The sequence below is a fragment of the Alexandromys fortis genome, unplaced genomic scaffold (genome assembly GCF_014885135.2).
Source record: "Alexandromys fortis isolate MF-2015 unplaced genomic scaffold, M_Fortis_MF-2015_v1.1 scaffold_159, whole genome shotgun sequence".
Taxonomy (NCBI): domain Eukaryota; kingdom Metazoa; phylum Chordata; class Mammalia; order Rodentia; family Cricetidae; genus Alexandromys; species Alexandromys fortis.
This window is the reverse complement of record NW_026068031.1, coordinates 3,117,073-3,131,833: the sequence shown is the minus strand read 5'-3', so window position 1 is coordinate 3,131,833 and position 14,761 is coordinate 3,117,073. Positions and strand designations below refer to the sequence as shown.

The 14,761-nt window shown below is 51.5% G+C and overlaps 1 protein-coding gene across 6 annotated transcripts in view; it reads left to right on the top strand.

Annotated features, from left to right (window-relative positions):
* The window catches only part of Ltbp2 (latent transforming growth factor beta binding protein 2), an 87,050-nt gene extending 72,559 nt beyond the window's left edge, over nucleotides 1-14,491 (top strand). For 4 of the 6 annotated variants that reach the window (XM_050164623.1, XM_050164624.1, XM_050164625.1 and 1 more), the window contains 18 exons: nucleotides 1,297-1,416; nucleotides 2,374-2,496; nucleotides 2,694-2,819; nucleotides 3,353-3,478; nucleotides 4,612-4,734; nucleotides 4,841-4,966; nucleotides 5,391-5,513; nucleotides 6,121-6,252; nucleotides 6,609-6,734; nucleotides 7,280-7,423; nucleotides 8,080-8,271; nucleotides 8,529-8,612; nucleotides 9,494-9,622; nucleotides 9,865-10,002; nucleotides 10,082-10,249; nucleotides 10,492-10,773; nucleotides 11,050-11,199; nucleotides 11,535-14,491. In XM_050164623.1, the coding sequence (XP_050020580.1) occupies nucleotides 1,297-1,416; nucleotides 2,374-2,496; nucleotides 2,694-2,819; nucleotides 3,353-3,478; nucleotides 4,612-4,734; nucleotides 4,841-4,966; nucleotides 5,391-5,513; nucleotides 6,121-6,252; nucleotides 6,609-6,734; nucleotides 7,280-7,423; nucleotides 8,080-8,271; nucleotides 8,529-8,612; nucleotides 9,494-9,622; nucleotides 9,865-10,002; nucleotides 10,082-10,249; nucleotides 10,492-10,773; nucleotides 11,050-11,199; nucleotides 11,535-11,686 (2,564 nt within the window). In that variant the 3' untranslated portion in view covers nucleotides 11,687-14,491. The remainder of the gene's footprint in view (nucleotides 1-1,296; nucleotides 1,417-2,373; nucleotides 2,497-2,693; nucleotides 2,820-3,352; nucleotides 3,479-4,611; nucleotides 4,735-4,840; nucleotides 4,967-5,390; nucleotides 5,514-6,120; nucleotides 6,253-6,608; nucleotides 6,735-7,279; nucleotides 7,424-8,079; nucleotides 8,272-8,528; nucleotides 8,613-9,493; nucleotides 9,623-9,864; nucleotides 10,003-10,081; nucleotides 10,250-10,491; nucleotides 10,774-11,049; nucleotides 11,200-11,534) is intronic. The other 2 variants (XM_050164627.1, XM_050164628.1) reach the window with 2 other exon arrangements.
* Nucleotides 14,492-14,761: the final 270 nt, after the last annotated feature.

The following is a 14,761-nucleotide window of genomic DNA, read 5'->3' as shown; positions in this document are numbered from 1 at the left end:
CTGGTCTGCAAACACATGTTGGGTGCCAGCTGTGTGTTAGCCGTGGGCTGGGAATACAGCAATAATAATTCCAAAACAAACCAGAATATTGGAATCTACCAAGGCGTTCCATAATTTTAGGTTAAAGTTCAAACCCTTGACTAGGCAGAAGGATCTCTATCCGGTGACAAGCCCCACTTTAGCTACCATGAGTTCCGTGGGATAGCCTCAGGTTGTTTGGGGATGGAGTCCACTCGATCCAGAATTTTCCTCGGCCTCCTTTGATGAGCTTATCTAATGGTGCAATTCTAGCCACTCCCCATTCAGGAGAGACTCCCCTGGCTCCGGGGAGGGGGGGAGGCTAAGGGCTGTTCTGGTCTTCTGACCTCTCTCTCTTTCCCTCCCTGACAGACTGCTCACATATTAACATCACTGTCATTCCCCGGGGCTCTGCTCTAAGAAGAAAGCTGGGTGGAGCATTGCAGCTCGTGTTAGGTTCTGCTTCACTAACAACCAACCCCCAAATCAGCTATAGAGCACACAGTCAATCTTACATCTCACCAGTGTCTCGTGTCCATCAAGGATCGGTTGAGAACTCTGACCCAGGCTTCCTTACTCTGGTACTAGACAGAAAGAATAGCCAACGTTTGGACTGTGCCCAGTCACCAAGAAAGGAAGAAGACACTCAAGGGTTGCGTGCAATGAAATGCTTTGGTTCCCAAGTTACCTACATCATATCCATGTGTACCTCATTGGCTATCACTAATCTTTTGATGTCACCCAACCACAAGGGACCCAGAAACAAAACTATATCATGCCCCGAAAATGAAGACGTAAGCTACTTTTTGAAGATGAGTGAGTTTCACATCTCCTAAATGCCCGACATCCGGGGCTACAAACACCTTCCGCAAATGTACCTGACACATGGCAGGTAGGGCAGACTCAGGGTCCTTTCCTCTTGGCCAGTGCAATCTTCCTACCTTGCCTGATGTCACCAAGGGTGATATGAGGGACCGTCCCAAACGATCCAGTCTGAAACATGCAGTTCTCTGACTTCCTACAGCTAACAGGACCCACAGCCTCCTGCAGCGACCTGGGCCGTCTTTCCGTCTTTTAAGTCCTTTCGTTTATCTTTGCTCTAGGACTGTGTGTGGGAGGTGGATTGGGAACACAGGGAAACTCATTTTTTCCTGGTGTTCAGATATGGAAATTGACATCCATTTCGCCATACAGGGCAGGGCCAAAGATTTGCAGACATGAAATACCCATGGGTTGTGGTTCTCGGAGATGACCAAGGGAGGGGCTCTTGTTTTCTAGATATTGATGAATGCCGTCACCCTGGTAGCTGCCCTGATGGGAGATGCGTCAACTCCCCTGGCTCCTACACGTGTGTAGCCTGTGAGGAGGGCTACATAGGCCAGAGCGGGAGCTGTGTAGGTAAGGGCTGCTTGCCAAGGCACTGAGGGGGGCTGTTTTGCCTTGAGATGGCTGGTTGAGCCCACAGACAGGGAGGGGAAGAGGTGGCAGACAGCAGTGACCTAGAGGACATTGTCCCCCATCATCTGATTGGGTTCTCAGACAACACTGAGCACGATGTGGGTGTGCTTCCGTTATGGGACTCTGCCCTCTGAATCAGCTAGGGTGGGCCCCTCTGCTGGGGCTTAGCCACATCCGTTCTGAAGCTCTATCCCAAAGTTCCAGAAGCTTCTGTGGTTGGCCTCTGTGGACCGGGGTGAGAAGCTGAGTGGTGACAAGAGCCAGCCACCAGGCCCTCTGCTTTCCTACACTGAAGTTCTACACAAGGACATTGAATAGCAGTAGCGCTTCTTGTTCCCAAACAGCTCCGTGTCAGTGGGAAGAGGAGTGCTCTTTCCCCTCAGCCCCCGCAGAGAACAAGGCCCAGTGCTCTGATGCCAGGAGGGGCCATGCCTTGAATAGACGCTTTGAAGCTCATGAGAGGGCAGGCGGTTCCCAGGCCCTCAGGACAGCCACAGCCACCCAGGCATGGCCTGGCTTCTCTCCACACTGCCCACCCATGTACTGAAACTGTTTGCTGGGTGTAAAACATTGGGGTTTTTTAGTGGCAAGTGAGAAACTAATGAGGACTAGACTCAGGATGGAGTGAATCAGGGTCTTAGATGCCTTATTGCTAGCGTTCTAGGTGGCTTCGTTTTCCAGGGCTAAGCAGGGTGTTCTGTGTGACTATGGGGGGCTGAGGAGCAGTAAAGAGGGTGTGACCCTGCTCTGCCCTGACGAAATAAAGGGGCAGGGCTGTGCAGCTTCCCTCTGAAGGCTGCTTCCATGGACTCATACTTGAGATGATCTAGGCTTGCTAGAGCGCAGACAGTGCAAGGAAGAGAGGAGGCAGTGCCCCATCTTGGACTTCATCCACAGATGTGAACGAGTGCCTGACCCCTGGGATCTGTGCCCATGGAAGTTGTATCAACGTGGAAGGCTCCTTTAGATGCTCCTGTGAGCCGGGCTATGAGGTCACCCCAGACAAGAAGGGCTGCCAAGGTACAAAGATGTAGCACCAATTCTTCCACAGACAAATCAAACCCGCAACATCTTCCCCTCTGGCTGCCAGTCCCTGAAGCCACCCCTGAACTAGCCCTCCAGGCCCGACCTGACCTTTTAACCCTCCCTGCCCACCTATGAGTCTCTGGCATGTCTGCTCTGCAGAATCCCATACAGAACTCAATGGTCTGTTTCAGATGTGGATGAGTGTGTCAGCCGAGCCTCATGCCCCACGGGCCTCTGCCTCAACACCGAAGGCTCTTACACCTGTTCAGTCTGTCAGAGTGGGTACTGGGTGAACGAAGCCGGCACTGCCTGTGAAGGTAACACAAGACAGACGGTGACAGGAGGGACAGAATATAGGCCTTCCTCCCTCTTAAAGAACATCTGTTTGTCCTCCAGCCTCGGGCTGATCCCGGCGGTTAATCCTCCAGGTTAGGTTAGAGAGAACTCTGGGAGACATAGCCCCAAGAGAGCTTCTATTGCTATAACTTCCAAATTCAGAGGGGAGACAAATGGTCCCAGAGACAGGAGGGAATCTAAAGCGACATACAATAGTGTCTGCCTATGATCCCAGCCTTGGGGATCAGAAATTCAAGGCCAGCCTTAGCTACACAGTGGGCAGCCTGAGCTATGTAACACCTTGTCTCAAAAGAGATAAGCTGGGGGTGGGGTTACCCATGGAGCTTTCTAGGAAGTAAGTGGGGGAGTGTATTATCGAATATGGCCAGGGTTTGCCCTTGTCTAGAGGTCCAGAGTGTTCTTCCAACCCAGGGATAGGCAAGAGGTGTTGTGAGAGAAAGCTGTGGTAGGACTGCGCTCCTGGTTCCACAGCCACGGTTGTCTGTCTGCCTAGACCTGGACGAATGTGCCTTCCCTGGAGCCTGCCCCGCAGGAGTCTGCACGAACACTGTGGGCTCCTTCTCCTGCAGTGACTGTGAGCAGGGCTACCGGGCCAGCGCCCTGGGCAACGCTTGTGAAGGTAGGCAACCCTCCCCCGCAAGGAAAGCACAGGCGGAACACAGTAGACCAACCTAGGCTTTATGAAAAGGAACAAGAGCTCCTCATTAAACCTAGGATGGGGGCTGAGGACTCGTATTCCTACCCGCTCCCCGAAAGCAGTCAGGAAAGTGGCTAGATACCCGAGTCTCACCGCCATGAAGGCACTGGTGCACGGGCTGTGGGGTCTCAGCAGCACCAAGGGACAAGAGACAGAGACACATTGCGTTTCTTGGGCCTTGGCCTAGACTTTTGAGACTCTGTTATGACAAGACTCTAGAATAGTGGTGCTCAAATTGGGGGTCAAACAACCCGTTCACAAGAGTCACCTAAGAACAGCAGAAAACACAGATGTTTACATTACAATTCGTTACAGTAGCAAAATTATGGTTATGAAGTGGCAACGAAAATAATTTTAAGGTTGGGGGTAGCACACCATGGGGAACTGTATTAAAGGGTCGCAGCATTAGGAAGGGTGAGAACCACTGCTCTAGAGTGGCCATTGGTGCTTTGTAATAGGGTTAATAATGCCTATAATCCCAACACTTGGCAAACCTCGTCAGGAAGACTAAAAGTCTAAGGCCAACAAAGAAGCTACAGAGGGAGAGAGGGGTAGGGTGAGTGGAGGGCGGGTCAGGTGTGGTGACCCGGGCTTACAATTCTAGGACTTAGGAGGAGAGTAGGGAGTTCATCTTTGACTATCTAGCCAGTGAGAGGCAAGGCCAGAGCTAGCTACACGAGATCCTATCTCAAACCAAATTCACGAACAAGCAGAAGGGAGTTTCTGTTACCTTCTCAGGTTCCCTGCATCTGTTTCCTTGGTTTCTTGCCCATTGCTTCTCAGCCAAGACAGAGGAGGGAGGCTTTGGTTTCCCTAGGCCAGGACTACGGGGCATGAAGGAGCCCAGCCAGATCTGAGCCAAATGGGAAGATCTGCTGCTGTCCTTCTCCCCATGGCTCTCTCATTAGCTTCTCCCAGGTACCTGGGAGAAGGGAGATAAACATAGCAGGCTCTGTCCCATCAGGCAGGTGATAGGGCCTCTAGCAATGTTTTCCTTGGAACCTGTCCTTGGAAGGTGCCACTATCAGCTGCCTCCTCCCTGTGTGACCCTACAGATGTGGATGAGTGTGAAGGTCCCCAGAACAGCTGCCTTGGAGGCCAGTGTAAGAACACAGAAGGTTCCTACCAATGCCTCTGTCCCCAGGGCTTCCAACTGGTCAATGGCACCATGTGTGAAGGTGAGCACCCCAAGTCTCCCCATCGGGAGCTGGGGACAGTGAGGATCTGCAGAGGTGAGGGTACCCTGGAGTCACCCCCCCACCCTGTCTCATCTTGCCTCTACAGACATGGACGAGTGTTCTGAGGAGGAGCACTGTGCTCCTCACGGCGAGTGCCTCAACAGCCAGGGGTCCTTCTTTTGCCTCTGTGCACCCGGTTTTGTCAGCGCTGAGCGGGGAACCAGATGCCAGGGTAAGACATCAGTGTGGTTGTGTCTAAGGTCACAGGAGTTAAAGGCTATGTCTAGAGTCTTATCTGAACACCATTGCTGAAGTGAATCGTTTGCTAACGGCCTACCAAAGGAAGAGAAAATGGGAAGGCTGGGGAGATGGGAAAGATCCAGGCTTGTAAGGAAGGACTCAGGTCTGCAGGGTCCTCTCTGTGGTGCCTGTGGCCGCTGTGCGTGCTCTCGAGTCTCAGTGTCACCCTTCTGCTAACGGAGGCCAGCACTAAAGCCTCCCCACAGCATGGCCTGGGCTGTCCCTTGATCTTCCTGCCCTGAGCTTCTCCTTGGATCTCCGATGGGCTTCTTGAGGTCCAAAGGAAGCAGCTCGGGGCTCAAACAAGCTCTAAAGAGAACCATGCTTGCATCTGCTGACTGCTGTCTCTCTCCTAGATGTTGACGAGTGTGCAGCCACAGACCCATGTCTGGGAGGGCGTTGTGTCAACACAGAGGGCTCCTTCAACTGTCTGTGTGAGACCGGCTTCCAGCCCTCCCCAGACAGTGGAGAGTGCGTGGGTAAGGACTCTAAGAATTGGATGGGACCCTGCCTCACTTCTGTCCACCTCTGTCCCTCTATGGTCCTTAGCTCCCTAAACTAAGGAACATAGCTTCCCAGGAAATACAGCATTTTCTACAGGATCCAAAGGATAATGCATTTATTGAGCTTCTGATGATGCAAGGATTGGCTTAACAAAGACAGAATCTTTGTGCCAGCAGAAGACACAAAATAGTTTTAAAAGCCAAAAACATTCAGCAGATATTAAACACCTGCTATGTTCGATGTCTTTTGGTAAGACAGATGATTACAGATGATCTTGAAACTGAATAAGGGAGATAAATATTGAAGAAAACTCCCTGAACTCCGTTGTGGTGAAAATGGCAGAGTGCTCTGTTGGGGATCAGAGGGGAGGAGGCTTCCCAAATGGTGTTTAGTTCTCTTCCTAAACGCTCAGCCCTGCTGGGTCAGGGAAATCCCCCTGAGTTAATCTCCTGGGGTGAGCTGAGCATGCTGATCTGAAGTGGACCTCAGAAGCTGTGGGCTCTGAGCTTGTCAGGTCAGCAAGGTGGGGCCAGAATGGTGACCTAGCCACATATCTGCCCCCTCTCATGGCTCTGGGGACAGATATTGATGAGTGTGAGGACAAGGAAGAGCCAGTGTGTGGAGCCTGGAGGTGTGAGAACAGCCCTGGTTCCTACCACTGTGTCCTGGGCTGCCAGCCTGGCTTCTACATGGCCCCAACCGGAGACTGCATCGGTGAGTAGAACAGGGCGGTGGGTGGAGTGAGGCGTGGGGGTGGGGAGGGTAAAGGAAGGAGGAAGGCTGAGGACATCTGGTTTTCCAAGCATCCAACTAGAAATAGTTTCTCCCGCGGGTACCGTTTGAGCAGTTGTTTGTTTATTTTCCATACAGCGAAGCTGACCCAAAAATTGAAGAAGAATGTATTATAGTCAAAGCTTTCTTGTGCTGGGCCCGGGGCGGGGACGGGGAGAGGGGAGGTTGTTTGTTTTGTTTTGTTTGCAAATCTTAGTGTTAACAGACCAGATACGTCAGTATCCCCAGCACACAGGTGAGCGTGCATGCCCTCTACCCTAGTCTCCGTCACCCCACAGACATAGACGAATGTGTCAATGACACCGTGTGTGGGAACCATGGCTTCTGTGACAACACGGACGGCTCCTTCCGCTGCCTGTGTGACCAGGGCTTTGAGACCTCACCTTCAGGCTGGGAATGTGTTGGTGAGAAGCCTGCAGGCTCCCCAAGGTCTGGGCTAGCAAAGGCCCTTGGGTCCTTCTCATTTCTACCAATTTCTTTCTTTCTTGAAAGGAAGTGATAGGGCCCTCTTCCAACCACCCATGTTTACACGGCTCCGTGACAGGACCCCAAGGGGTGGGCAAGGCAAGCTCAAGGGAGGGAGAATCCCCTCCAGCTAGAGCTGCTGCTGGGTTGGTGGGAGAACGGCCAGTCCGGCCACATAAGGAGCAAGCACAAGAAGGAAGAGACCTCCTGCCCCACTCAATTCCCTGGAGAACTTGGGGGCTCAAGAGGTGCCCAGAGGAGGGCACTCTCTTTGTTCATGGTTAAAGCCATTTTCAGCAACTCTGCCCCGCTTTCCTCCCATGCTCTCTGCCCACCGGTGCCCTCTCTGCTAATTCATACCCACCTTTGCTTCTTCCAAGCATGGTTCTCCTGGGGGGCGGTGGGATGAGAGCCTGCTGGAATTGGGGGCAGGGTGCATTTGCTACCTCTTCTCTGTACACGAGGCTGTCCTTGTGCCTGACAGACGTGAATGAGTGTGAACTCATGCTGGCGGTGTGTGGGGCTGCACTCTGTGAGAACGTGGAAGGCTCCTTCCTGTGCCTTTGTGCCAGCGATCTTGAGGAATATGACGCCCAAGAAGGACGCTGTCGTCCTCGGGTAGCTGGAGGTGAGACCTGGGAGACTCAGGCCCCTTCACTTCCAGACAACATTTCCCTGAAAGTCTAAGATGACCTAGGGAAATTAGGGGTGCTATGGTACTTACAGTAGCCTCCAAGGACCTCAGGTTGAGTTTAGTAGAGACCCAGAATCTACCCAATCCTTGGATGAGTCTTTTGGATTAAGGAGACCTTGAAACTGAGCTCAGATGGACCCTCCCCTCCCCTTTGCCACTCTACCTCAGGCTGGACCAGGACTCGGCTGGCTTCAATGACTTGGGAAAAAAATCAAGGGGAACTTTGTAAGGGAAAATGGGGGTGGGGGAGAAGGACTTGGGGTCCCTGAGGAGCAGAAGGTATGCCATGCCAGAGATGGATATTGCCCATGGGGGTTGTGGGCAAATAGTACACTAGAAACATCCAGTGTACTGGATGTAGAAACATCCAGCCCCATCTCACTCCATAATAACTTCTTAGGTGCCATGTCTTTGTAGCAGGGGATGATAACACTAGCCAGTCCTAGGGATGCTGGGGTACTACATGAGATCATGTACACCATAAGGCTCTATACAGACATTATATTTCAAAGACCAACTTGATGGCAGGGATACCTCAGAGTTCAGAGGGTCATGAACAGACACTAATAAGGGGCTTCTGTCACACACAGCTCAGAGAATCCCAGAGGTCCCAACAGGGGACCCAACTCCAGGCCTCATCCGCATGGAATGCTACTCTGAGAGTAATGGTGGTCCTTCCTGCTCTAGCATCCTGGGCTGGAACTCCACAAAGGCCGAGTGCTGCTGTACTCAGGGTGCCAGATGGGGAAAAGCCTGTGACCCTTGCCCATCTGAGGGCTCAGGTAAGGCTTCAAGGGCTCCAAAGACCCTTGGGGTCAGTTTGCAGGGTGACACCTAACAGGGGAAAGGAGCCAGGGGTTACACATGCCTGTAACTCCGGCCCTCGGGAGGTTGGAACAGAAAGATGATGAGTCTGAGGCAAGTCTGAGCTACATTGCAAAGTTCCAGGCCAGCCTCTATTATATAATTAGAACCGTAAAAAAGTGGGGGTGGGGAGACATACCATTCCCTCTCTGAGCTTGGACGCCTTCCTACACAGTTGAATTCAGTGAGCTCTGCCCCAGTGGTCAAGGCTATATCCCTGTGGAAGGAACCTGGACATTTGGACACACCATGTACACAGGTAATCAGTCTCCACACCCTCCTCCCCAGACTCCACTTGCCCCCAGTTAACCCTGGCCTGGTTCTCTGTAAGGTCCCAGGAAATCTACACCCAGCCCTGGCTTCCAGGTAGTTTCTTTCTTTTGGGCTCTGGGACACTTCTATTCCTGATATGTTTAATTGGAAAGTTTTAACTAAGCTCCTCCCGGAGTGGTCACATGACCCTAAGCTCAGTTTCCCTGTGCCCTCAAGTCTAGAGGGTGCCCTGTGGTGTCTAACTTCACCTCTCCCATACCTGGACAGAGGGACAGAGCGAGGGTACTGCACTGCCACACAGGTTCCCCCCACCAAAACAAACACTTTGGGGAGCTCACTCTCATTGGAGAGTTTCAGGTACTGGGCCCTTCGGACTAGTCTCAGGACTAGTCCTGAGAAGGAGATAATGGAAACAGAAAGTGTGTGTGTGTGTGTATGTGTGTGTGTGTGTGTGTGTGTGTGTGTGTGTATATATGTGTGTGTATGTGTGTGCATGTGTGTGTATGTGTGTATATGTGTGTGTGTATATGTGTGTGCGTGTGTGTGTGTGTGTGTGTGTGTGTGTGTGTTGCTGGGAATAAAACCAATGGCCTCATGTATGCAAGGCAGACACTGTGCCACTGAACACCCCAGTCAAAAAAGCAGCTTTCCTGGAGTGCTTGCTATATACCAAGAACTACTTAAAGTGCTTTATGGGTATTAGCATTTCTTAATCCTCATTACAAGAGGTTAAACAGTATTTTAGAGAAGCTAAGTCAAGAAGAACACAAACAACTTGCCCAACTCGCTCTAACAGCTGGATGTAGGCTCTAAGCTTCCCTTCCTGCCCTGTCTTCCCTTCTGCCTCACCCTGCCTTCTTCTGTCAGATGCCGACGAGTGTGTCCTGTTCGGGTCTGCTCTCTGCCAGAATGGCCGATGCCTCAACACAGTGCCTGGCTACATTTGCCTGTGTAACCCTGGCTACCACTACGATGCCTCCAGCAGGAAGTGCCAGGGTGAGGACTCACAAGGGCCTGCTAACCCCAAGTCCCACTCTTGCCGGGAGTCCCCCCTCCTGGTAAAGATGCCCACTGCAGCAGGCGGGTCTGAGGTGAGGGGAGCTCTACGCTGTCAGATATTGTCTCTAGAGAGAGCCCTTCCAGGATGGGCATCTTCATGGGCCTCCTGAGGCAAATCCTTCCCTGAGCATTGCCTGTCAGAGGTCACTCACCCACTGCACCCTTCCCTGACGCCACAGATCACAACGAATGCCAGGACGTGGTCTGTGAGAACGGGGAGTGCGTGAACACGGAAGGCTCCTTCCATTGTTTCTGCAGTCCTCCCCTCATCCTGGACCTTAGTGGCCAACGCTGTGTCAACAGTACCAGCAGCACAGGTGACTGGATAGGGGCGTGGGCACCGGGTGGCACAGGCCTGATCTGGGACTCACTTGCTTCTGGGGTCTGTGCCACCAGAGGACTTCCCTGACCATGACATCCACATGGACATCTGCTGGAAGAAAGTCACGAATGACGTGTGCAGCCAACCCTTGCGTGGGCACCGTACTACCTACACAGAATGCTGCTGCCAGGATGGCGAGGCCTGGAGCCAGCAGTGTGCCCTGTGCCCCCCCAGGAGCTCTGGTAAGAAGGTGCCTGCGGGTCTTGGTGTGGCTCTGGGAAGGGGTGCTATCACCTTGGAAGGAGGAGAGCAATTTGAGCAGTGGCTTCGTCCTCCATCCCAGTTGTTCAGGACAGAGAGAGGCGCAAGCGTGGCCAGGAATCCCCACATGTTCTCGTCTTGGGCAAGAGCCCAATGAACCAGTTTGCCAAGTTTTAGCTAGCTGGAGCTAAAGTCCGGCTCCCTTTCTCCTTCCCCCCAACAGAAGTCTATGCTCAGCTGTGCAATGTGGCTCGGATTGAGGCAGAGCGGGAAGCAGGGATCCACTTCCGGCCAGGCTATGAGTATGTCCCTGGCCCAGATGATCTGCCCTACAATCTCTATGGCCCAGATGGGGCCCCTTTCTACAACTACCTGGGCCCGGAAGACACCGTTCCTGAGCCTCCCTTCTCCAACATAGCCAGTGAGCTAGGAGACAACACGCCGGTCCTGGAGCCTCCTTTGCAGCCTTCTGAACTCCAGCCTCACTATGTGCCCAGTCATCCCGGTATGTGTAGCAAAACTGGAGAAGAGATGGGCACTACCATTCCTTCATCCCCTCCATCTGCCTGAGATCTCGTTCCCTCTTCTGGTGTGCAGGCATATGTGCAGGCAGAATATAATAAGTAAATCTGAGAGAGAGAGGAGAGAGAGAGAGATCCACCAACACAACCCCACCGTTGGCACTCAACAGCAAAAACCTTTGTTCTAGAGGGTGTAGGTCCTAGTGAGAGACTGGGGTCTAAGCGCAGCCTCAGCATTATTCTTTCTGACCCCCTCTCAGAACCACTGGCCTCCTTCGAAGGACTTCAGGCTGAGGAATGTGGCATCCTGAATGGCTGTGAGAATGGCCGCTGTGTGCGCGTGCAGGAGGGCTACACTTGTGACTGCTTTGAAGGCTTCCAGCTGGACGCAGCCCACATGGCCTGTGTGGGTAAGTTTGGAGCTGTGAGAATGACCCCTACCGTAGGACGGAGCTTAGGAAAGCTTGGAAATACGCTGCTGCCCTCTAGTGGGCATGTGTCAAGGTAGTGATTGCAAAAGCACCAAGGAGGGTTTAATGCTTCCTGGGAAAATCATTGGATGGATGGTCCCCAACAGAGGAGAAGCAGGGAAAGAAGTCATGGTCCTGGGTATGCTAAGAGATGGCTGCTTCTTGGGTTTTGTCCCTGAGTTGTCTGGTTTGGGTGTCATATCCAGGGTAGGGACTAGGGGCTGGTGGCTAGACAGCCAGAGAACCCCCTACAGCTTTCTTTGTTGCTTCCATAGACGTGAATGAGTGTGAAGACTTGAACGGACCTGCAGCACTCTGTGCACATGGCCACTGTGAGAACACAGAGGGTTCCTATCGCTGCCACTGCTCCCCAGGTTATGTGGCAGAGCCAGGCCCCCCACACTGTGCGGCCAAGGAGGAGAAGTGAGGGATTGCTGGTGGCAGCTATCTGGAAATGGCTTCAGTCGTAGGCTGGGAACTTAAGATGGCTTCCCTAGCTGAGAAAACATCGCGGCTGGGAAGACAAGGTGATGTCGTCAGGCCAGGGCTCTGTAGCCAAGTTCTGCCAGCCTTGCCTGCTTTTTTTCAAACTCTCTTCCAGCTTAGTTCTGGTTGTGAGCTTCCACCACTGCCTCTATGCCATTGCTTGGCTCAGACACCACAAGTATTTTAATGCTTCAGCCACTGGCCATGAGACACAGCCTACCACCTGTCCTTGGGGCCTCGCTGGAGGACGCGCATCAGAAGAGTCCTCACCCACTCCCCTAGGCTGTGCAAAAGCTGCAGGCATCTCTTTCCAGCTGTGATCCACACATCATCCTGCCGGTTCCATAACTGGGACAGTGGCTACATCTGCCCTGGGAGGGCCCTTCACAATCTGTGGAGCAAGACAGGGTTTGGGAAAGTTTGGGGGACAGCTCCAACGCCACCTCTCTGAACTACAACCACCCAGTCAAGCTGGTGTGGCCTCTTTTTGCCACATGTCCACCCTATAACGGTCTGTGGCCCCAAAAAGGGACCCATTTCCCTCGTCTCAAGGATGGAGACTAATTCTAACTTGCTGAGTGCAAGAAACACAAACGAAGAGGAATGAGCTGAGAAAGCAGCAAGAGAGGGCTTAAAACATGGGGAGCTGCAATGGAAGGAGGAGCTAGGATTATACAAATCTACAAACACCGAGTAGCTTTGGGGAAATAAGTACTCGGAGCCATCTTAGAGCCGCTATGCACCAGCAGTGAGGGCTGCCACAAGATACAGTGCCCATCTCCAAAGACCTTTGTTAGATACATGCTCCCGTCAGAAACCAAATCTCTTCTGGGCTTTTGTGATCGATGGACTAACAACACAAGGTCTCTCTTTTAGTTGGTCTTGACTGAGGAAGCCAGGTTTTCAATGTTGCTTATCCCCTCTACTCAGAAAGCCTTGCCTTTGTTCCCTTCAGGAAACAATGAATGTCTGGAACCCCTCTGAGAGATGCACTTCCATACAGGCTAGCTGGGAGTTCAGGAGCATGGTGGAATAAAGGAATGCTCATCCGGACTTTCCTGTGCCTGTGTTTATTTCCTGTTACACCAACTTTACCGTGTTGGTTAGGTCTGAAGATGAGATCAGAAATGAGCCTGCAGGTGCTCCATGTCCACTTCCCCCAGCCCCCAGGGACTGCGCTCCAGTGTGGGAGGCTCAATACTGTCCTAAGACAAGGCAGACTTGCTGCATTTCCCAGATTGGCGGTGATGTAACAAGGATGCATGTGACAGAAGCCATGGAGAAGATTGCTACTTCTTAAATCCGCCCTGTCCTGCCTGCTGCTCTGGTCGTCAGCCCATGTAACTTCAAACTGAATGTCTGCTATATCTGAGTGTTGTAATGAGGGTTATGCATAAAGTTCATCTAATCATACAACAACCTCATTTACCACCTTATTCCTATTTACAGGCAAGAAAACTGAGACACAGGAAGCTTAAATAATTTTCTTTAGGCCATTATCCCAGTTGAAGTGTCCTCAACAGACAAAAATCAATGAAAATATTCTTTTGTTCCTAAAAGAAATGCTATTTAGTTGGGGATTTAGCTCGGTTGATAAGAGTGTTCGCCTGGGGTGCGTAAGATCCAGGGGTTCCCTTCCTAATGCATCAGGAGAGGGGGAAGAATAGCAAAGACACTTTTTAGAGATGGACTAAGGTGGCAAGGCTCTGGTGAAGCAGGCACACTCGCGGCAACCGGGGGAGGCGGATGCTGCGCGGCACCTGGAGAACTCTTATGGCTGGCTTTCATAGGCACAAAGCTAGCTCTCTGACCCAGAAATCCCACTCCCAGGACTGTAACCTTCAGATCTACTCTCACCAAAGATGCCATCATGCACTGTTTGTAATAGCGGAAGATTAGAAATGACTGCTACAGTGTGCTCAAAAACAGATGGCGGGCTAAACACCCTGTCAAGAGCGATGTCCTGACCAGACGGGGGAGCAGGCTGTAGAATAGGGTGGAAGGTGCTGTCTGTCTAAAGAGGGGACCTCTCGTCCCCTCATCCTCACCACTCCACCTTACACGCATCCTTTGACCAAGTAGTGTCCCTGTTCAGCCTTCAGCCACGGTGCATGCACATACACATAGTGTCCTTTATTAAAAACAGAAATAATATAGTGTGCATGCTGTTGTGCTCTGCACAGTGCCCCCCCCCCTCTGGAGACAGGATTTTACCAAGTAGGCTGGGCTAGCCTAGAACCAACGACCCTCTTCCTCCTTTGTGCTGGAACTCCAGGTATGGCCCACCACATCCAGCTACATTCTTGTTCTTCTATACTTGCTCCTAAAGAATTATCTCATGTGGCCTAGTGTTGGGGCATTCACCCATCAAACCTACATTCGGAAGGCTGAGGCAAGAGGACTGTTAGAGCTAGGGCTGCCTGAACTACAAAACGAGACGAAATAATAAACAATGGTCTCGTTCTATTTTAAAGCTGTATATTATTCTGTGGAACGGATAAACCAGAACTTTCTCAACCAGTCCAATTCCATTGCCTACCTTTGCTCACGATGCTGTAGCGAGTACTCCTGAACATGTGTTATTAAATGTTATATTTATGAGAGTAAACTCCTGAAAACAATATGGTGAATGGGGAGAGTGACAGAGGAATAAATAAAATACTGAGTTTTGTTTTTTACTGTATTGCCCCTTTTAAATTTGTAGATGTATTACCTACTCAAGAAAAATAAAATATTTTTAAATACAGCTGCTGGCTAACCATTGCTTCAATGCCCTCTCCTTTTATATATTTATCTATATTTTAATTAAAGTAATCATTTTGAAATCTCTTTAGCAAATTTCCATCAAACAGCTCTATAGTGCTTTTATAGGGTGTGGGAGCCCACAGAAGTGGATCCATTCCACCCTGACCAAAGGTCAGAGAATTCAAGCCTATTCCTGCTCATTCAAGGATATGACAGGAGGTTTGACCCAGGGAGTGACTGCCTATAGGATGCTCTGTCTAAGGTATTGTTG